This window comes from Dermacentor andersoni, chromosome 1, assembly GCF_023375885.2.
Source record: "Dermacentor andersoni chromosome 1, qqDerAnde1_hic_scaffold, whole genome shotgun sequence".
Taxonomy (NCBI): Eukaryota; Metazoa; Arthropoda; class Arachnida; order Ixodida; family Ixodidae; genus Dermacentor; species Dermacentor andersoni.
Window position 1 is genome coordinate 292961978 of NC_092814.1, and position 22495 is coordinate 292984472.

Here is a 22495-nt window from a genome sequence, read left to right on the forward strand (position 1 = left end):
ACTCATCAATTGCGTCTTCAATTTCGCGTACGGTAATGTCTGCTTCAAGGCGGGTCTTCACGTCATCGTCTAACCTTGGCATTAAGTGAAGGTAATCATTTTCAAAGCCGGTTTCAATATCAATTTTATGACCTAACAGATTTTTAAAGTACTCTACAAAAGCAAGTTCAATTATCCGTTTGTCTTTTGTTATAACGCCCTCGTACTGTATTTCTTTTATTTCATTTTTGACAGCATAACTTTTCTCATCCGCTAGTGAGCGCTTAGTAGGCGTTTCTCCCAACCACAGTCTTTCGCCACGAGCGCGAACAATGGCTCCTTTATATCTTTCGACATCTATTGCTTCCAGTTTGTTTTTGACATCCTTAATTATGTTATTTAATGCCCCTGGTTGTGTGCTTTCTGCGTTCAGCAAATAGTCTAACTGACTACGGAGCACATTTTCTTCGTTTCTTTCACTGCGGCGTAGTGCGCATGCCCTCTCGATTGCAATGATCTTAATCTCTTGTTTGAACAGCTCCCATTCAGCGATGAAACTATCCGTTTTAGACAGTAGTCTTTCTATGCATTCTTTTGCTTTGCTCACAAAGTTATCATTGTCCATAAGCTTATCATTAAACTTCCAAAGTGTCCAACTGAATGATGACCCTTTGTGCTTTGCTCCTAAGGAAAACATAACCAAACCGTGATCACTGAACGAAACATGTTTTACGTTGTAATCTTGGCACAGCGGCACTATATTTGCAGATACGTATAACCTGTCCAAGCGTGCATGGCTTGCGCGTTGGAAGTAAGTGAAATGTGGCCGTTTTCCGCCAGCTGCAATATGACCAATGTCTTCTAGGCAGCGATCCTGAACTATCGCGCTTAATTTCATGGCACTATTATCGCGTACCGGTTCATTCTTTATTCTATCGGCAGAAAAACACACAGTTAAAATCGCCAAGCATTAGAATCATTCTTTCAGAATTTAAATAGGATTCAAGACTTTCAAAAAAAGCTGAGCGATTGGTTTCTCTGTTAGGCGCGTACAAACATATTGCCCGCCACTTCAAAGCAGAGAAAATAAAATCACACACAACTAACCGCCCAGTTTTACACACAGTCACGGTCTCTACTACGATTCCCAGGGAGCTGCGTAGTAACAAGGCACACCCACCGGACGAGCCTACTGCGTGACACACACATACATAGTACCGTCGAGTAAAAGGTTCTACCATGCGATCTGTTTGATCTTGGCTTTCGACTTTGGTTTCTTGAATTGCTACGATATCAAGGTCATTTTCCATTAAAAGACGGCTTACTTGGTACTGTCGACGCCTTGTAGAAAGGCCCCGCACGTTTAACGTGCCTATGCTAAGTGGCGCGTCAAGTTTTACCGCCATTTATGAGAATGATCAAACAGGTCGCATGGTACTCACCTTGTTCTGTGGGAGGCTGAAAATTTTGACTGGAAGCTTTTCTATCTTCAGTTGCCATGGGCAAACACACCATGAGTGTCTCAGAAAGAAGGAACTGGGGTTCCAGCCCCTTAGCTTGTCCTCGCCCACCTTTAGCGTGTGTAGCACCTGAACCAGGAGGCTGACCCGGGCTTCACTGAACCAGGGGGCTACGAGCCCCCCAGAATATGACGGTCCAATGATATGTTCGGCTTTGGCTTGAAGCTCGTGCGGCACCCTTGGGCCGCTTTAGGGGGTGGCTCGCCGGCAGTGGGCTCGTTTGAGGCCGCGTTCGCTGCTGGTGTTTCCTCGCGTGTTCTCTTCCCTGCACCGGTCTTCAAATCCTTCATGTCGACATCTTCGGATTTCTCCAAAGGCGTTGACTGGCTCTTGATGGTTTTTTTTCCTGAACTGTTGGTCGCACTGGTTTTCGTCGCAGGAGGCAGCAAAGGTTGTACAACTTGCTCACCGTTATCCTCTTTCTCTTTGTTTACGTTGGGCGAATGCGACGAAGGGGCGTTTCCTCTTGTTCGGGTTCTCTGGTCTTGCTGGTGGAAACATCCTCAGCTTCCGATTCATCCATTTGTAGCTCTGCGTTGTCGTCCCACGCAGATCGGCCTGTAACCTTCGCATAAGTCTTCACGCACTCTTCCTCAGCGTGGCCAAAACGTCTGCACAGCGCGCACAGAGGAACACGACATTCGCGTCGTATGTGGCCACCCCTTTATACCGTAGGCAGAGTGGAGCTCTTCCAGCCACTACGACTAGCGTGAGATCACCTGCTACTCGTAGTTGATGTGGGATGTCTTCCTTCGTGTAGCCTGCCTTGAGCTGAAGACTGATAATACGCGTTGTAGAGCCTTTGTCCGATAACCCTTCCGTTCGCCATCGCTCTCTTGCGACTTCGGTGACTTTTCCGTAGGGTGCAAAAGCGGTCCGTATGTCTTCGTCGTCCATATAATGCAGGACCCAATGCAGCTTTAGTCGAACATCTTGCTTGTTTGGATCTACTATGAGACAACGGCGCTCCTTCACGGTCACTTCAGTTGCAGAAAGCAACCTATTCTTAGCCTCCGTAGACTTCAGCGTCACCGCCCACACGTGGTTCATTTGGTATGCCCTTAACGCTTCAACGTCAGGGAGCATTGCCAAAGCACCAAGTGCATCACGAATATCTTCTACCCGGTAGGGTCTTCCACGAACATCCGCATGAAAAAATACAGTGTTTAAAGCAATACGACCGGTTGGTAGAGTAGGTAAAATAATTTCATAATCCTGGTTGGCACTGGCTGCATTCCGGTTTCCACGGCTAGACATAGCCGCTGACACCGCCCCAGAGGAGCGAAACATTCCTCGACCGTTCACGGCGGTGGCCGGAAGTGGAATCAACGAGCCGACGTCGCTTCTCATTTGCGGCACGTTTACAGTATCGTAACAGCTTGGCTGTCTGCAAAACCGAAGACAAAGAAGTGGGCATCTTTGATCACGTTTGTGCTGAGAAGAGAATAGGAACGTACTGAAAAAAGGAATGGATAATGTTCTTCGGTTTTATTTAAACATTTCTTTATATGCCGACTGACAGTAAAAATAATAACGGGCTCGTCCGGGATTTAAACCTGGGACCTCTCGCACCCTAAGCGAGAATCATACCCCTAGACCAACGAGCCGACGTTTTTTTTTTTCTATATTGCAGACTTCGACGTGCTCAATCAAGGTTTACAAAGATAAAACGTGTGGACCACACTTTGGCCAAAACGGTACTAAAATCTTTTTAACAAAGCTAATTCATCAAATAAGGAGATCCATTGTGGTGGATCAGGCAGCGCTTTGAAAGCATCTCTTACCACACAACACTCTCAGTGAAGTTTTCTCGAGCCGGTCGAACAACAATGTCACCGTTTTGAAATTGCGATCTAGTTTTCCACATAGCGTGGAGGCTCAGGATCATAATAAGGTCATACGGGACATCCTCGGCGTTATCAATCGGTAAGAAGCGTATTCCATATGGGTCCAGGGGTAACTGTTTTTTCAATGTTCTCTGCAGAACATCCCAGTGAAAGATGGCGTCCCAGCAATCTAAGAATGCATGTTCTATTGTTTCCGGTTTTTTACATAATAAGCAGTCGGTGCTCCAGGGGATGAAAATACCCTTCTCATGAAGCCAGGTCTTAACGGTAAGTGTGTTTGTGTGCAATTTGAAGAAAAAAGATTTAGCTGACGGCCGTATTGGCATTTTTTTCACTCTCTTTAGAACGTCTTCTCCTGGGCCTCCACGTTGCGGAAAACGGTACAAAGGTGGAGGGAACATCGTGTCCACGAGATCTCTGTATAGTTTTTTCTTGGTAACGGTGGACAGGTATTGCTGTGAAAAACGTACGTTCAACATCTTATATGAACATACCACTTCACGTAGGTAACCAGTCACTGCTCCTGGCATATTCTGAACAGTCGAAACAATGAATCCTGGAAGTTGTCTACACAGCCGTACCTGTATCACTGTCCGGAGAAAAGGATCGTTTTGATCCCGTAAAAACACAAAGCGTGAGACGACTTGTCGCAGAAACAAATGAGCTAAACCAAGCCCACCTTTCTTGACCGGGAGGAACAAGTTCGTTCAATTCATCCTCTCCCAGGTGGAGGCCCAAATGAATATAGCGAAAACACGGTGAACTTTTTGTACGCTTACCCTCGCAGCACACAACACATTCATAACGTACCATATCTTAGAAACTAAAAAAAGGTTGCAAACAGTGGCTCTAGAAAACATTGACAATTGTTTTCCTCTCCACCCGTCAGCCTTTTCCTTTGCTTTCGACACTTGATCTAGCCAGTACGATTCAGGTTCACGGTAATTTTCGAGAGGCACACCCAAGTATTGCGTTGGTAACGTCGACCACTTCAGTCGGTAAAAGATCTCCGGCGTGTCTTTCCAACTACCATGCCAGAAGCCGTAACTCTTATCCCAATTTATCTTGGCTGCAGGTGAATCACAAAATTTTTCAACGACAGTCGTTGTCTCCTTAATGCTCGCTTTGGTTGTGCAGAAAATCGCGATATCGTCGGCATATGCAAAAATTTTAACGTGCGCTGCCTGAAGCCGATAGCCTGCTATGCGCTGGTCATTTTTAATCGGCAAACAGAATGGTTCGAGATAAGCAGAAAATAGAAGGGGCGACCGCGGGCATCCTTGCCGCACCGACGAGAGCACGGGAAAGCTATCGGTGAGCTCGCCATTAACAATGATGCGCGTTAAGCATTCTCTGTACGCCATCATGACGCCTTCCGTTATGACTTTGCCAACGTTCGCATGTTCCAGTATGGAGAACAAAGCCTTGTGCGAGACGAGGTCGAAAGCCTTTGCCAAATCGATCTGCATCATCGCCACGTGATCGCCAATCACATCGCAGCACTCAAGCACACTTCGAGCCGTGTGTACATTCGTTGCAATGCTGCGGCCTTTAATGCCACAAGTCTGGTGCGGCCCTACCAACGTTTCAATTACACTTTGCAGTCGTTTGGCCAAAGCTTTCGTGAATATTTTATAGTCGACATTGGCTAGAGTTATCGGACGATATGACCCTGGCAACAAAAGTTTTTCCTCGTCATCAGTCTTCGGAATTAGCACGATATGCGAGGTTGTGAATGACAAGGGCAATCTTTTTTCGCTCATACGCTTCGCTGATAACTTCGTGAAGGACACGCGCCAATGCAGACTTGAAGGTTTTATAGAAAGTGACCCCCAAGCCATCTGGCCCAGGTGCTTTACCGATGGATAACTCGTCTATTGTGCACTCTATCTCACTCAGGCTAATTGGCAGTCCCAGCCGTGTCCTGACTTCTTCATCGAGCTTTGGCATCAGCGAGAGAAATTCATTCTGGTAATTACGTTTAGGATTCCGCGAATGAGCTAAAATTGCTTTAAAGTGATCGGCGATCCCTTGCTTGATGTCATTTTTGTCGGATGTAATGTGATTGCCTTTAGCTAGCTGGCGGATTTCTTTCCGACAAGCGTACTTTTTCTCGTCTGATAAAGCTCGTTTCGTTGGAGTTTCTCCCGCCCACAACTTCTCAGACCTTGATCTCACAAGTGCTGCTTTGTATTTTTCTATATCTATCCTTTCTAGTTCAGTCCTCACTTCCTTTAATTCGTTAACATACACACCAGGCTCGACACTTTCCATGCTAATAAAAAATTGCAGTTGCTGGCGAAGCTTTGTTTCTGCTTGTTTCAGGTTGTGTCGAATGACACTGCTTCTTTCAATGGCCATTGTTTTTACTTTCTGTTTAAATTCTTCCCATTGAATGGCAAAGCTTAATGGCTTGGTTGAAGTCAGGTTTTCTAGTTCCTTCGCTACAGCATCGACAAAAGGATCGTCATTCAACAACTGTGCATTCATTTTCCTGAGATCCCAGTTAAAGGGCCGTTTGCTCTGTCTTTTCCCGAACGTGGCAGTTACCAAGCAGTGATCACTGCATGCTACAGCTTGCACATCATATTCGCAACATAAGGGCACTAGCTCGGCTGACACGTATAATCTATCTAATCGAGCGTGGCTGTCACGTTGGAAGTGGGTAAATCGCGGGCGAGTACCGCTGGCAAAAACGCTACCCACATCTTCCAGGTCATAATCATGCGCCACTGCGTTAAGAAATTCGGCACTCTTATCACGAACGCGTGAACATTTTGCTCGGTCTTCAGCATAGCAAACACAGTTAAAATCACCCAGCAGTATTACGACCTTGGAACAGTTTACGTACGCTTCAAGACGCTCAAAGAAAGATCGACGGTCCGTTTCAATATTCGGCGCATAGATACAAATAGCACGGTAATCCACATCCTCAAAACAGAAACCAGCCACTAAGAGGCGCCCAGTTTCACACGAAAACACTGACTGCACACAAATGCCAAAATTATTTCTTAGGAATATAGCGCAGCCGCCTGATCCACCAACCGCATGACAAACGCACACGTCAAAGTGCGCTCTAAAATTGGACACCATTCTGTCGGTTAGCTCTTGGCTCTCAATTTTCGTTTCTTGGATTCCTACTACATGTAAGTCATTATCCAAGAGGAGACGACTTAGCTGACATTGCCGTCTTCTTGCACTGAGCCCTCGTACATTTAACGTAGCTACACGTAGCGTTCCTTCGAAATTAACCGCCATGACTACACGGTAGAATGGTGCCCATCACAGTTACACAAGTATGAGCGCTCATGAAGGTGCGCCGGTAACCACGTCGAATGCCTATAAAGGAGACATAGCTCGACCTTCCGGAAAGGGCACTGAAGTGCAACTTGGGCCCCCTTTCCTGGCAAGGTTCTAAAGAACTAGTGCTCAGGATCACGGCCATTGCACTCACCGACCCCCCAACCCCACTAGAACTAGACAGCACGGAATTACGGAGGCGGTTTACCCGCCTGCCGTGGATCGACCGTAATGTTCGGCCGCAGCTTCAAGGTCGACCTCCTTATACCTGGCGCTTTGGGCGGTGGCTCGTCTCCGCCGCTGCCGTCCTGTTTCGCCGTCCGGCTAACGGTCTGGTTGTGGGGTCGTTTCCCCGTCGTTTGGCTAGTTGGAGTGGTAAGGGTGTCCATGCCTTCAGGTTCAACGAGGCAGGAGGTCGCCTCCGTCTCAGGTGGGGTTTTCTCTTCAGCGTTCGGCATGGCCGCAATGCCTTCTGTAGTCGCTTGTTGGTGTCCTGTGGCTACAGCTTGAGCGACTTGTTTCTCCTCCGGTTCAAGCCATACTACCGACTTTGCCACGACGTCAGCTGCTGCACCCACCGCGGACGACGTGTCTTCCATGTCTGCCTCGTCCATGAGTAGGGCAGAGCTGTCCTCGTTGCCCACGGGTCCGGTCACGCTAGCGTACGTGCGCTCGCACTGACTGTCCTCATGACCGAAGCGTCGGCAGGCACCACACCTTGGAATACGGCACTCGCGACGAATGTGGCCCGTGCCGCGGCAGCGTAAGCAGAGAGGAGCCCTGCCCGGCACAACCACGAGAGCCAGTTCGCCGGCGACGCTCACCTGATGCGGAAGGTCGTCGAGCTTTACGCCCGGCTTCAACTTCAGCGTAACCAGCCTTGTTGTTGAGTTCTTATCGGCCACGCTGTGAACCCGCCAGCGTTCGCGGACGGTGTCCGTGACCTTTCCAAACGGCGTGAATGCAAGGCTTACGTCCTCGTCAGGAATGCTGGGCAGCAGCCAATGCACTTTCAGACGTACGTCCTGGTTGGCGGGGTCAATGACGAGACACCGGCCCTTTTTGACCTGCAGCTCTCCAACGCTGACGATCTTTTTCACCGCGTCGCTTTCCTTGAAGGTCACGGCCCACACATGGCTCATACGGTAGGCCCCGAGAGCAGCCACTTCCGGCAGGAGCGATAACTGGGCGAGCGCGTCGCGAAAATCTTCCACCCGGTATGGGCGGGCCCTGATATCACAGTGTAGGAAAACCGTATTCAAAACAAAACGCCCTGTAGGCAGACTAGGCAAAACAACTTGGTACTCGTTGTCCGAGGCAGAAATCCTGTTACCGCGGCCCGTCTGGGCCGCTGAAGCCGCGCCTACGGAGCCCATGATATACACGTCCGTCACGCTCGGTGGCCGGAAGTGGAAGCCAGCTATAGCGGCCGATGATGGCGTTGAGGAGCCCCAACAAGCCGACGTCGCTTCTCATTTGCGGCACATTTACAGTATCGCAACAGCTTGGCTGTCTGCAAAACCGAAGACAAAGAAGAGGGCATCTTTGATCACGTTTGTGCTGAGAAGAGAATAGGAACGTACTGAAAAAAAGAATGGATAATGTTCTTCGGTTTTATTTAAACATTTCTTTATATGCCGACTGACAGTAAAAATAATAACGGGCTCGTCCGGGATTTGAACCCGGGACCTCTCGCACCCTAAGCGAGAATCATACCCCTAGACCAACGAGCCGACGTCTCTTCTCATTTGCGGCACGTTTACAGTATCGTAACAGCTTGGCTGTCTGCAAAACCAAAGACAAAGAAGAGGGCATCTTTGATCACGTTTGTGCTGAGAAGAGAATAGGAACGTACTGAAAAAAAGAATGGATAATGTTCTTCGGTTTTATTTAAACATTTCTTTATATGCCGACTGACAGTAAAAATAATAACGGGCTCGTCCGGGATTTGAACCCGGGACCTCTCGCACCCTAAGCGAGAATCATACCCCTAGACCAACGAGCCGACGTCGCTTCTCATTTGCGGCACGTTTACAGTATCGTAACAGCTTGGCTGTCTGCAAAACCGAAGACAAAGAAGAGGGCATCTTTGATCACGTTTGTGCTGAGAACAGAATAGGAACGTACTGAAAAAAAGAATGGATAATGTTCTTCGCTTTTATTTAAACATTTCTTTATATGCCGACTGACAGTAAAAATAATAACGGGCTCGTCCGGGATTTGAACCCGGGACCTCTCGCACCCTAAGCGAGAATCATACCCCTAGACCAACGAGCCTTTTTTTTTTTTTCTTTATTGCCGGTAATCAGCAGTACATCGGAAGGACAACATAAGGAACATATATACACAGACAGATGAACTTCTCATCCGTTAACAAAAATTAATAAGTAAAAGCCGCCTGTTATATGTGAGCTGGCGTTGTTTAAAATTCTTTAAGATTAGCCAGGGGTTCTATCCTGGCCATCCAAGGCGGTGCGCACTCATGTGTAGCAAGCACATCAAGAAAACGTGTTATTTGTTCTCGAAAGAAAACACGGGCTGGTCTCGCATCGGGATCGCAATAGAAGCCAGCCATGCGGGCTCGCCATATACAGTAGAGGCCAGTTAACATTATCTGATCGAAAGGTGTTCCGTCCTCGTCATCTATCGGTAGATACCTTATGCCATGTGGATCAAGAGGAAATTCTTTCTATATTGTTCGCTGTAGAACATCCCAAAAGAAAACCCCCGCCCAACAGTGTAAAAAAACATGGTCTATTGTTTCTGGTTGTTTGCATATGAAGCAATCTGAGCCCCATGGCATGTAAAAGCCCCTTTCTTCTAAAAACGTTGCAACTGATAGTGTTCCTGTGTGTAGCTTGAAAAAGAAAGTTTCATACCAGGCGGTACCTGCATTTTTTTAACACGTTTGAAAACATTCTGGCCTGGGCCTCGACTGTACATAGTTCGGTACCGAGGTGGGGGAAAAAGGCTGTCTAATAGATCATTGCGCAGCCTTTTTCTTGTGACCGTAAACAAATATTCTTTGGAAAACCGTACAGCAAGGAAACGAACACTCAGCACAATTTCCTTATAGAATCCGAACACTGCCACCGGTACACTTTCAGAGCTTATAATAAACTCGGGTAACAAATGCGCAAGTCTAACTTTGCAAACCGATTGAAGAAATGAATTATCATTGTTCCTGAAGAAAAAGAACCGTCCGACTAATTGCCTCACAAACAGGTGGGCCAGCCCTAGCCCTCCATCTTTCACCCGTCTGAAAAGATTGTTGCGGCTGCATCTCTCCCATCCAGAACCCCACACAAACACGGCAAAAACTCTGTGCAATTTCTGTACATTGGCTCTGTTACAAGAAATGAATTGCATAACGTACCATAGCTTAGCTACGAAAAACAAGTTGCACACTGTAGCCCTGGCAAATACTGAAAGGTGTTTGGCTCTCCACGCCTCAGCCTTCTCTTTAACCCTTTTAAGCTCGCACTGCCAGTATTCGTCGCTCTGTTTATAAGCTTCAAGTGGTACACCCAGGTATTTTACTGGCGTTGTCGACCACGTGACATTCGCAAAGATAGCGGGGGTCTTAGGCCACTCCCCATGCCAAATACCGTGGCACTTGCTCCAGTTTACTCTACTTCCAGTGATTTCGCCAAATTTTTTAACAACATTTATCGTTTGCAAAACGCTCTCCTTGTCATTGCAACACACGGCTACGTCATCAGCATAGGCCAGAAGTTTAACTTCTGATGCTTGCATTGTAAACCCATGAATACATTTGTTCTCAATCACTGCCAAACACAGAGTCTCTAGATAAATACAAAACAGGAGTGGGCTGGCTGGGCAGCCCTGACGCACGGAACGTTGAATGCTGATGGGGGCCCCCAGTGACTTGTTAATTATAAGCTTAGTACTTCCGTTCCGGTACGCCATGGCCACCCCGTCAGTAATTATGGACCCGACATTTATATGTTTTAGAATGGCAATTAAAATAACATGAGCAACACAGTCAAAAGCTTTCTCCAAATCAAGTTGGAGAATAGCAACTCGCGACCTTAAGGCGTCACAACATTCCAGAATTGATCTCATTATCTGTATGTTTGTGCTAATAGTACGTCCCTTGATGCCGCATGTTTGGTGACTACCTACTATGGTTTCCATTACTGATTGTAACCTGCAAGCGATGATCTTCATGAATACTTTGTAATCATTGTTGGTAAGTGATATTGGTCTGTACGACGTTACATATTTTAGTTTCGTAGGCTCGTCGGTCTTAGGGATGAGCACGGTGTGAGCTTCCCCGAAAGAATATGGCAATGCGTTTACTTCATACGCTTCGTTAAAGACGTCAGCGAGAAGAGGCGACAAGTCTGATTTAAACTGTTTATAAAAAGCGGCGCAAAGGCCATCCGGACCCGGCGATTTTCCAGTTTTTAAATCATCAATTGCCTTTTCCACTTCACGTGCTGATATCGGTGCCTCTAGTCTGTTCTTCGTGTCGTCGTTGAGTTGCGGCATGCGTCCCAAAAACGTGGCTCTAAAGGCATCTACGTCAACAGGACTCGATGCAAAAAGCTGTTGAAAGTGCTGGAAAAACACTTGCGCTATGTCCTCACAGTCGGTTATTTCGTGATCATCTACTTCAAGTACATCTACGTGGTTACGCCGTGCGTGCCTCTTTTCAAGACCGAGCGCACGTTTAGTTGGAGCCTCATCTGCTGTCAAAGCCTCTGCCCTTGCGCGTATAATCGCTCCCCGATATCGCTCTTCATCGCATATCTCCAATTTCGATTTGATGCTACGCAAATCGTCTTTGTATGCGCCCGGTTGGCTGCACTCTAAGGCCGTTAACTTTTCCAACACTACCCTTAGTTCTTTCTCTTTAACTCTTTCTTCGTACTTTATTTTGCAGGAGCGATCGATGGCGGCTAGTTTAATTCGTTGTTTAAAATTTTCCCACTTTTCGGTGACTCGCAACACGTTATTTCCCACTTCTTTCAAATATTCCTGTACTTTGCTTAGAAAAAGCTCGTCAGTTAACAATTTGGAATTCATTTTCCACAACTCCCACGTGAAAGTGTGGTGTTTTGCTTTGCGTCCAACATACATCTTGACCAAACAGTGATCAGTGAATGAAAGAGGCGTGACACCGTAGCTGTTACACAGGGGTATTACGTCTAGTGACACGTACATTCTGTCTAGACGCGCGTGACTATTGCCCTGGAAGTGTGTGTAATGAACCTCGCGTGTTCCAACCAGACAGTCAGCCACGTCGTCTAGGTCGAAATCGGTTAATAATTCAGCGAGGACATGGCAGCTTTTGTCATTTGTTCTTCGGCCTGTTCTGTCCCGATCTCGGAGTACACAATTAAAATCTCCCAGAATTATCACTTTTTTGTTCATGCAAATGTGCGTCCTTAAGGATGAAAAAAACAGAGTGCGCTCTTCACAAACATTAGGTGCATAAACACACACAACACGCCACGAATCATTACCAACATTAAAGTCAACGTACACTAACCTGCCTGAAGGGCATGAAAAATAATTTTCGATAGATAAGCCGGGAAGTTTCCTAATAAATAAAATAACACCCGCCGACGCACCTTTAGCATGGCTCACTACCGCGTAGTATAAAGACGTAAACCTTAGCACCATGCCCCGGGTCTCCTCCTCCCCCTTAACCTTTGTCTCTTGCACGGCCAGAACGTCGAGGTCTTGGTCCACCATCATCCGGTACACTTGGCTTTGTTTACGCTTGGCGGCCAGACCTCTTACGTTTAGCGTGCCTAAGCTAAGCGTTGGGTTGGTTGCCATTGCTAATACGAGAAAGTTAGAGAGGCCCGGAGCACTGTGCTCACCACAACGTCTAGCCAGCGGCTAAACGCCTCCGGGACCGTCCGGTGGTCTGGTGTGGTCCGCGGACGGCTGTGGCTTGTCGCCGGCTTTCCTATCCCGATGAATGTTTGGAGAGGGCTTGAAGCTGCTCCTTCTCGTCAAAGTTGTCTTTGCAGGTGGCCCGTCGGCATGGTTCTTTGCAGCTGTTTTCCCATCGGTAGCATCTAGCGGCCTCTTAAAGGTAGCGTTGCCGCTCGTATCCATAGGGTCGCTGGTTGGGGGCGGATCCCCACCTTCTGTCTCGCATGCGGCTTCATCAACTACAAGGCAGTTTTCCTTGCTTTTCGCCCGCTCTTCTGCAGGACCCGTTGTCGTCCCATCTTTCTTTTCGAGGGTAACAAATACATCTGTATCTTTCGCTGCCTTCGATGTCGCCTCTGCATTGCTGGCGCTCTCCTTGTCACCAGCCCCCTTGGCAGCGTCCTCGGCTTCAGCAGCATCCATCCTCATCTGCGCGACGACCTCGTTCGCTGGTGGCCCCACAGCTGCAGCGTACGTGCGCACACACTGATCTTCAGAGTGTCCAAAGCTGCGACACCGAGCGCAACGCGGTACCTTGCACTCGCGACGGACGTGTCCGACACCCTTGCATCGTAGGCACTGCATCGGCCGTCCAGGCGCTACGACAAGGGCCAGTTCACCGGCAACTCGGATTTGGTGCGGGAGGTCATCGACTTTCATCCGGCTCTTCAACTTCAACAGAACGGTCCGCGACGTTGAGTCCTTGTCGCCTACGCCTCTGACACGCCATCGTTCTCTCGTCACTTCCACGACCTTGCCAAAGGCCGCTAGCGCTGCCTTTATATCTTCGTCCGCCACCCAATAAAGCAGCCAATGAAGGCGGAGGCGTACCTGTTGGTATTGAGGGTCGACGATAACGCAACGACGCCCCTTCACGTTGAGCTCTTTCAACGCCAGCATCCTTTTCGTTGCCTCGTCACTCGAGAAGGTGACTGCCCATACGTGATTTATCTGGTAGGCTCCAAGGGCCATGACCTCCTGCAGCAGTCCAGTCGGGATGAGTACATCTCGGAAGTCTTCGACCCTATAGGGCCTCGCTCGGACGTCGCCATGCAAAAACACGGTGTTTTTCACGACAGGTCCCTTGGGCAGTGGTGGCAAAATAAACTGGTAGCTCGCTTCCTCGTCATCGTCCATAAGCCTGTTACCACGGCCGGTGGCCGCAAAAGCCGCTCCTTCGGAGCCCATGAACCACACGTCCGTACAGCTCGGCTGCCGGAAGTAGAATGTAGACCAACGAGCCGACGTCGCTTCTCATTTGCGACACGTTTACAGTATCGTAACAGCTTGGCTGTCTGCAGAACCGAAGACAAAGAAGAGGGCATCTTTGATCACGTTTGTGCTGAGAAGAGAATAGGAACGTACTGAAAAACAGAATGGATAATGTTCTTTGGTTTTATTTAAACATTTCTTTATATGCCGACAGACAGTAAAAATAATAACGGGCTCGTCCGGGATTTGAACCCGGGACCTCTCGCACCCTAAGCGAGAATCATACCCCTAGACCAACGAGCCGACGTCGCTTCTCATTTGCGGCACGTTTACAGTATCGTAACAGCTTGGCTGTCTGCAAAACCAAAGACAAAGAAGAGGGCATCTTTGATCACGTTTGTGCTGAGAAGAGAATAGGAACGTACTGAAAAACAGAATGGATAATGTTCTTCGCTTTTATTTAAACATTTCTTTATATGCCGACTGACAGTAAAAATAATAACGGGCTCGTCCGGGATTTGAACCCGGGACCTCTCGCACCCTAAGCGAGAATCATACCCCTAGACCAACGAGCCTTTTTTTTTTTTTCTTTATTGCCTTTTCACAAACGCAAACAAGAAGATCAAATACACGACATGTACATATTCTAAAAACACCAGCCACAGCTTGGCCAGTGTAAGGTGTTCAAAAGGGCTTCACAGAAGCCAATTGGTCTAGTACAGGAAGACATTCCGGGGGTTCACATAGTTCTCTGAACAAGTCGCGTGTGTATATAATGCTCTGAACAAAATAGTGTCTTGCTGAGTGAGCCTGTATATGACAATGCCTGATGTCCATTCTCGTCTTCCACACGCTGTGCATGCAAAGCAGCATTAGCATATCACTCGGCGCTTCCCCTGTTTCAGCACGTGGAAGAAACCGGATTCCAAAAGGGCTTATCGGCAGTTCTTTTTTAAGTGTTCTTTGTAGGACGTCCCACAGAAAAACGGCGTCATGGCAGTCAATAAAAATATGCTCGATTGATTCTGGCTTATTACAGATTAAGCAGTTTACCGACCAAGGTACAAAAAGACCTTTGCTTTGTAACCATGGCTTTACAGGGAGAGTGTCGGTATGTAATTGAAAAAAGAACGTTTTAGCAGAGGGTCTCACTGGCATTTTTTTAACGCGCTTTAGCACATCGCGCTCAGGACCTAGCCTGTAGGCAGCTCGGTAAACCGGTAATGGTAAAAATACATCGAGAATATCAGAATACAAACGCTTTTTCGTGACATCACACAAGTATTCATATGAGAACCTTGCCTTGAGCAGGCGTACAGAAGTAACCACTTCACGCAAATAAGGACTGAGCGGTCCAGCTCCGAAAGAAACAGATGACACGACAAAGTCAGATAGATAATCATGCAATCGTGCTTGGATCACAGTTCTCAAAAACACATCAGTTTGGTCCCGCACAAAGAAGAATCTGCTTACCAGCTGCTTGAAAAACAGGTGTGAGAGCCCTAGCCCACCATTTTTCACCTTGTGAAACAAATTGCACCGGCTTGTGCGCTCTCATTGCGATCCCCAAATAAAGGTCGCAAACACTCGGTGGATTTTTTGAACCGAAGTTCTTGCCATGGCCATCACTTGCAACACGTAGAACACTTTTCAATTAAGAACATATTACAAACGGAAGCTCTTGCGAACATTGAAAAGTTATGGCCTCCCCATTTATCGGTAGCATTTTTGACGCGTTTATTTTCCTCAGACCAATATTCATCAGCATTGAGGTAGTTATTTAGCGGGACACCGAGGTACTTTCCGGGGGAGACAGTCCAATTCATATTACAGTACACCTCGGGTGTGCTCTGCCAGTTGCCATGCCAAAATCCAAGGCATTTGGGCCAACTAATCACGCTACCAGTTGCTGTGCAGAACACCTTAGCAACACTGACAACTTCCTGCACGCTTCTAGCATCGGTGCAAAACACGGCTATGTCGTCCGCGTACGCTAAGACCTTAACTTCACTGCTGAAAAAAGTGAAGCCTCGAATACATGGTGTTGCAAACAAACGTAAACAAAACGGCTCCAAGTATATCGCAAAAAGTAGAGGGGACAGCGCACATCCTTGTTTCACACTCGACCGAGCAGGAATTGACATACTTAATTCTTTGTTGATCACTAATTTGGCTGTGCAATCATGATACACCATTTTAACACCTTCAGTAATTACAGATCCAACATTTACGTGCTCCAGCAATAAAAACAGAACTTCATGTACAACTTTGTCGAACGCTTTATGTAAATCTAGCTGAATCATAGCTACGCGGTCATGCATTGCGTCACAACATTCCAGAATACTTCTTGCTATGTGTATGTTTGTAAAAATTGTTCTACCTTTAATGCCACAGGTTTGATGCGGGCCAACGAGGGACTTAATAACGTTTTGGAGCCTTCTAGCTAACACTTTCATGTATATTTTATAATCTGTATTGGTCAAACTAATGGGACGGTAGGACTCAACTGAAAGTAATTTTGCAGGATCGTCAGTTTTGGGGATCATTACTACGTGCGCTGTCCTGAACGAGAGAGGCGCTTGTTTTTTTTCATAGCATTCAGCGATCACTCGGTGTAAAGCCACTGCCATTTCTGCCTTAAAAAATTTGTATATGGCTGCACCCAGTCCATCTGGCCCAGGTGACTTGCCATTACCCAAGTCATCGATTGCCGCTTCAATTTCGGCCACGGTAATTTCAGATTCCAGTGATTCTCTAACCGTGTCCTCTAATCTTGGCATAAGAGTTAGAAAGTGGGCTTTGAAGTACTCGGGGTCATAAATTCTTCCTCCAAGAAGTTCGGTATAAAATTCAACAAATGCATGTTTTATCTCTTCGCTTTCTCGTGTAATTTTGTTGTGATATCGAATTTCATTTATCTCCTTATTTGCAGCATGCTTCTTTTCTTCACTTAGCACACGCTTAGTGGGCGTTTCGCCCAGCCATAACTTTTCAGTGCGCGCCCTTATCATTGCGCCGCGGTACTTATCTTCGTCGATCAACTCGAGTTTCGTTTTCACCTCTCGTATTTCTTTTTTAAACGCTCCAGGCACTTCATGTTCTACCCCTAACATGTACACCAGTTCGCTGTGTAACTGTTTCTCTTGTTGCCTTTCCTTGTGACGCAATACGCATGCTCTATCGATGGCAGCAATTTTAATGTCGCATTTAAACTGCTCCCACACTGATATGAAACAGTTGGTTTCCGTATGCAGGGCATTTGAAAGATACTCCTTGGCTCTCGTGACAAACAATTCATCTTGCAGCAGTTTTTCATTGAACTTCCACAGGAACCAATTAAACTTGACGCTCTTTCGTTTTTCGCCAATCGTAATCGAGACCAAACTATGATCGCTAAAACTGAGATATTGTGTTTCATAAGAGGAACACAGTGGTACAAACTTCGCCGGTACGTATATTCTATCAAGCCTCGCATGGGAATCACCTTGAAAGTGCGTATACCGTACTTGGCCATCTCGCGTCATTGCATAACCAATGTCCTCAAGGTCTCTCTCAATTACTATCGCGTTCAATAGTTCAGCGCTTCTATCGCGTACTTTGAGGCTCGTCGTTTTATCTTCAGCTGTACAGACGCAGTTGAAATCCCCAAGAAACACAACATGTCGTTCTGTTTTCAAAAATCCTTCAGCATACTTAAAAAAAATTTCGCGTTCATGAATTTTGTTCGGTGCATAGATGCACACAGCGCGCCACAGTAGACCAGCAAAAATAAAATCACATGCGACAAGTCTCCCACTTTCGCAGGTGGACACTTTTTCTACAACCGATATGCTATTGCGAATAAAAATGACGCAGCCTCCTGACCGTCCAACAGCATGGCACACACATACACTGTATCTAGATCGAAAAATTTGAACCATCTGTTCTGTTTGCTCCTCACTCTCAATTTTTGTTTCTTGTACAGCCAGAAGGTCAACGTCATTCTCTAAAAGCATGCGACTAATCTGGCACTGCCGCCTGCGTGAACACATTCCTCGCACATTCAATGTCGCAACGCGTAGGCTAGATTTAAAGTTAGACGCCATCTCATGGGGTTGCTTGGCCAAGCGTCCTACTCACATCGAAGCTGTGGGGTTCTTGTGGTCATCGTTGAAGGCTACTGGAACGGGTCCTCCGCTAGGGCGGAGGCGTTTTAGGGGCCACCCTACTGCCAGGCGGCACGTTCGACTTCGGTTTAATCTTAGACCGCCGCGTAGTCGATGCCTTCGTTGGAGGTTCGCCGGTGCCTGACGCAGTAGTTATTCCTGTATTGCCAGTGTCTTCGTGAGCACGCTTTGCAGCGATGCTTCCGGTCATAAGCATCTCGACGTCCGTTGCTTCCTGGCCGACTTCTTGCGGCAGTGACGATGACGCGCTTGCTGCCTTCACGCCTGCGTCGCATGTTGTAGTCTCTGGCTTCGTTTCCGGGGCTGCAGCCAAGGGCTCACCCCCCAGGTTCGCTTCCTGGACAGCTCCTGGGGAGGGTTCAAGGGGCTTTGCAGGAGTCTTCGCCACGTCGTTGTCCTCCCTGCTAGCTTCTTCGGCATCTGCGGCGTCCATCATGTGTTCGGATACTACGTCCCTTTGGAGTGGGCCTGTAACGCTGGCATAAGAGCGCACACATTGGGAATCATCGTGGCCGAAGCGACGACAGACCCCACATCGTGGAACGCGGCACTCTCGCCGGATGTGTCCGATGCCACGGCATCGGAGGCAGAGCGGCGCTCTGCCAGGAACGAAGATGAGCGCCATATCCTCAGCAACACGCAGTTGGTGTGGTAGGTCGTCCACAGTGAGGCCCACATTTAATTTCAGCGTCACCGAGCGGGTGGTTGATCCTTTGTCAATGCAGCCCTTGACCTTCCACTTGTCTCTGCTAATTTCCGTCACTTTTCCAAACGGCGCCAAAGCCACTCGCACGTCTTCGTCCGGTACGCCATGAAGCAGCCAGTATAGCTTCAGTCGGACACCTCGGTCGCGCGGGTCGATGACCATGCAGCGGTGGTCTTTAACGTTGAACGCTTCAGCTTCTAATATCTTCCTCTTGCCTTCCTCATCCTTAAACGTCACTGCCCACAGGTGATTCATTTGGTATGCCCCGAGGGCAACCACTTCCGGCAGCAACGAAAGACGTGCAAGGCTATCTCGGACATGCTCCACTCGATATGGCCTGGCTTTCACATCGGCATGCAAAAAAAACGGTGTTTAAAACAGAAGCACCTGTGGGCAGATGAGGCAGAACAACCTGGTAGTCTTCAGCCGGCTTTTCAGCACACCTGATACCACGGCCCACACGGGCCGCTGAAACCACCCCTACAAGGGAGCACATGATAGTACGTCCGTATGCTGTGAAGGTCGGAAGTGAAATTTGAACTCGGGACCTCTCGCACCCTAAGCGAGAATCATACCCCTAGACCAACGAGCCGACGTCGCTTCTCATTTGCGGCACGTTTACAGTATCGTAACAGCTTGGCTGTCTGCAAAACCGAAGACAAATAAGAGGGCATTTTTGATCACGTTTGTGCTGAGAAGAGAATAGGAACGTACTGAAAAACAGAATGGATAATGTTCTTTGGTTTTATTTAAACATTTCTTTATATGCCGACAGACAGTAAAAATAATAACGGGCTCGTCCGGGATTTGAACCCGGGACCTCTCGCACCCTAAGCGAGAATCATACCCCTAGACCAACGAGCCGACGTCGCTTCTCATTTGCGGCACGTTTACAGTATCGTAACAGCTTGGCTGTCTGCAAAACCGAAGACAAAGAAGAGGGCATCTTTGATCACGTTTGTGCTGAGAAGAGAATAGGAACGTACTGAAAAACAGAATGGATAATGTTCTTTGGTTTTATTTAAAGATTTCTTTATATGCCGACAGACAGTAAAAATAATAACGGGCTCGTCCGGGATTTGAACCCGGGACCTCTCGCACCCTAAGCGAGAATCATACCCCTAGACCAACGAGCCGACGTTTTTTTTTTTTTTATTATTCGCTGATTGGTACAGCACGTGCAAAGAACAACGGAACAAAACGCATTTACAGAAAAAATGACACTGAAAAATGTTTAAAAACGTCAAACACGCTTTGTTTGACGTGGGGATGATAATAATGACATGAGGTCATTCAGAACGGGTAGTCATTCCGGCTGCAGTTCTTCGCCTGCGCAATATACATCCCTGGTGTGAGCTATACTTTCTATAAAGTATTCTCTGGCTGGGCGTGCGTTTACATCCGCATGCCTCACCGCCATACGCGTCTTCCAAATTGCGTGCATACTCAACAACATAAACATATCATACGGCATGCCACTTTCACACTGAACCGGCAGAAAACGAATACCGTATGGTGTTATAGGGAGGTCTTTCTTTAAAGTTCGCTGAAGGATGTCCCAATGAAATACGGCATCCCAACACTCCAAAAAGATGTGATCAATACTTTCCGGCTTACGGCACAAGAGGCAATTAGTACTCCACGGAACAAATAGGCCCTTTTCCTCTAGCCATGGTTTCACGGGCAACGTACCAGTATGTAGCTGAAAAAAAAATGTCTTGGCTGATGGCCGTACTACCATTCTTTTGATTCTTTTAAAGACATCTTTTCCGGGCCCGATTGCATACATGGTGCGATACAAGGGTTCTGGCATCATTACGTCGATAAGATACAGCCGTTTTTTCTTAACTTCGCACAAGTACTGCAGAGAAAAACGAACCTTTAATATACTGAACGCCGATACTACTTCGCGCAGATAACCACGTATACCCCTTCGCCCTGCACAAGAAGTCGATACAATGAATTCAGGTAAATAACAGCATAGTCTAATTTGTAACATGGTGCGCAGGAATGGATGACTCTGATCTCGTAGAAATGTAAATCTCGACACAATCTGTCTTAAAAACAAATGGGCCAATCCCAGCCCACCAGCTCTCACTGATCGAAAAAGATTTGTACGACTCGTGCGTTCCCATTGGGATCCCCAAACAAAAGTGGCAAAGATTCTGTGTATCTTCTGAATGTTTAGCCTATTCATGCACAGCACCTGAAGCACGTACCAAACTTTCGCTGCTAAAAAGATATTGCAGACTGTTGACCGGGCGAATATCGAGAAGTGTTTCCCTCCCCACTTATTTACTTTCTCTCTCAGCATTTCTGTTTCGTCCTTCCAATATTCATCTGGATCTTTATATCCCTCTAGTGGCACCCCGAGATACTTTGTGGGTACGTCCCTCCATTTCACATTTTCGAAAAAATCTGGCATTGCCTCCCAGGTGCCATGCCACAGACCTACACATTTATCCCAGTTTATTGCACTACCGGACCACTTGCAGTACTTGTCGACTACTCTCACAGCGTCGCTAATACTTTCTGTGTTTTCACAGAAAACAGCAATGTCATCAGCATAAGACAATAATTTGACCTCCGCCATCATAAGCTTAAAACCATGTACTTTGTTATTGTGAATTATGCTCAAACAAAAGGGCTCTAAGTAAATAGCAAACAATAAAGGAGAAATTGGACACCCCTGGCGAACGCTCCTGGCAATATGAATATTTTCAGTGACTTCTTTGTTAATGACAATATTAGCCTCACAATTTTTGTATGACATTTTCACACCTTCTAAGATAACATTCCCGACATTTACATGTTCCAATACTGTAAAAAGTACGTCATGCACTACACGATCGAAAGCCTTTTCTAGGTCTAATTGTAACATCGCGATTTTCCTGTCCCATGCATCACAGCATTCTAGGATGCTCCTCGCTGTGTAAATGTTCGTTCCTATTGTTCTGCCCTTTATGCCGCACGTTTGGTGAGGTCCTACGATTAGTTGTATTACAGTCTGCAGTCTTTTGGCTAGCACCTTCATGAAGACCTTATAATCTACATTGGTGAGGCTTATAGGACGATAAGCACTCACCGATAAAACCTTCACTGGATCATCACTTTTGGGTATCAGTACAATATGCGACCTTCTAAAGGATGGTGGTGCATCTTTTATTTCGTACGCCTCAGCGAAGAGCCGCAAAAGAGCCTTCGAGAGGTCATGCTTAAACGCCTTATAAAAAGCAGCACCAAGTCCGTCTGGACCCGGCGTTTTCCCTTCACTTAGATCGTCTATTGCTCTTTCTATTTCGGTTAAGCCAATTGGCATTTCAAGGCGTACTTTGGTTTCGTTATCTAATGTAGGCATTGGTGTCAAAAATTCACCGTGTAAAGAGGCCTCACTTTTACCGCTGCATCCCAGCAATCCTTTGTAATATTCGACAAACGCTTGTTGGATCATCAATTTGTCCCTTGTAATCTCTTCACCGTACGTTATCTGCGTTATTTCCTTACGTGAAGCGTACCGCTTCTCCTCGCTCAAGGATCGTTTCGTCGGTGTTTCGCCGAGCCAGAGGTGTTCTGCGCGTGCGCGTATAAGTGCGCCTCTGTATTTTTCTATATCCATTATTTCACGCTGATTCCTTATTTTTCTTATTTCTTCATTGAAAGTGCCTGGCTGCGCGCTCTCGACTGTCAACAAGAATTCCAGCTGACACTGTAGTTCCCTTTCTTTTCTTTTTTCATTCTGGTGTAAAATGGAAGATCTCTCGATAGCGCTAATTTTTACTTCTTCCTTAAACCGCTCCCATGCGTCAACAAATCTCCCCGACTCAAACAAGTGCAATTTTTCTATAAGTACTT

The 22495-nt window shown here is 47.1% G+C and overlaps 2 protein-coding genes, 8 non-coding genes and 1 pseudogene across 10 annotated transcripts; all 11 read right to left on the reverse strand.

The window, feature by feature from the left end:
* Positions 1–3034: 3034 nt before the first annotated feature.
* TRNAP-AGG (transfer RNA proline (anticodon AGG)) lies at positions 3035–3106 on the reverse strand. Its single transcript has one exon. It is a non-coding gene; the product is annotated as a tRNA-Pro (tRNA).
* Positions 3107–6837: 3731 nt separating this feature from the next.
* On the reverse strand, positions 6838–8022 carry LOC126548351 (uncharacterized). The gene has a single exon (XM_050196492.2). It carries the CDS (start codon positions 8020–8022, stop codon positions 6838–6840), a length of 1185 nt encoding a protein of 394 aa, XP_050052449.1.
* Positions 8023–8307: 285 nt separating this feature from the next.
* TRNAP-AGG (transfer RNA proline (anticodon AGG)) lies at positions 8308–8379 on the reverse strand. The gene has a single exon. It is a non-coding gene; the product is annotated as a tRNA-Pro (tRNA).
* Positions 8380–8579: 200 nt separating this feature from the next.
* TRNAP-AGG (transfer RNA proline (anticodon AGG)) lies at positions 8580–8651 on the reverse strand. Its single transcript has one exon. It is a non-coding gene; the product is annotated as a tRNA-Pro (tRNA).
* Positions 8652–8851: 200 nt separating this feature from the next.
* TRNAP-AGG (transfer RNA proline (anticodon AGG)) lies at positions 8852–8923 on the reverse strand. Its single transcript has one exon. It is a non-coding gene; the product is annotated as a tRNA-Pro (tRNA).
* A 5079-nt stretch (positions 8924–14002) lies between these two features.
* On the reverse strand, positions 14003–14074 carry TRNAP-AGG (transfer RNA proline (anticodon AGG)). Its single transcript has one exon. It is a non-coding gene; the product is annotated as a tRNA-Pro (tRNA).
* A 200-nt stretch (positions 14075–14274) lies between these two features.
* Positions 14275–14346, reverse strand: TRNAP-AGG (transfer RNA proline (anticodon AGG)). Its single transcript has one exon. It is a non-coding gene; the product is annotated as a tRNA-Pro (tRNA).
* A 3441-nt stretch (positions 14347–17787) lies between these two features.
* LOC126548352 (uncharacterized) lies at positions 17788–19139 on the reverse strand (annotated as a pseudogene).
* A 296-nt stretch (positions 19140–19435) lies between these two features.
* TRNAP-AGG (transfer RNA proline (anticodon AGG)) lies at positions 19436–19507 on the reverse strand. The gene has a single exon. It is a non-coding gene; the product is annotated as a tRNA-Pro (tRNA).
* A 130-nt stretch (positions 19508–19637) lies between these two features.
* On the reverse strand, positions 19638–20942 carry LOC126548592 (uncharacterized). The gene has a single exon (XM_050196849.3). It carries the CDS (start codon positions 20838–20840, stop codon positions 19950–19952), a length of 891 nt encoding a protein of 296 aa, XP_050052806.3. The 5' UTR covers positions 20841–20942; the 3' UTR covers positions 19638–19949.
* Positions 19708–19779, reverse strand: TRNAP-AGG (transfer RNA proline (anticodon AGG)). The gene has a single exon. It is a non-coding gene; the product is annotated as a tRNA-Pro (tRNA).
* Positions 20943–22495: the final 1553 nt, after the last annotated feature.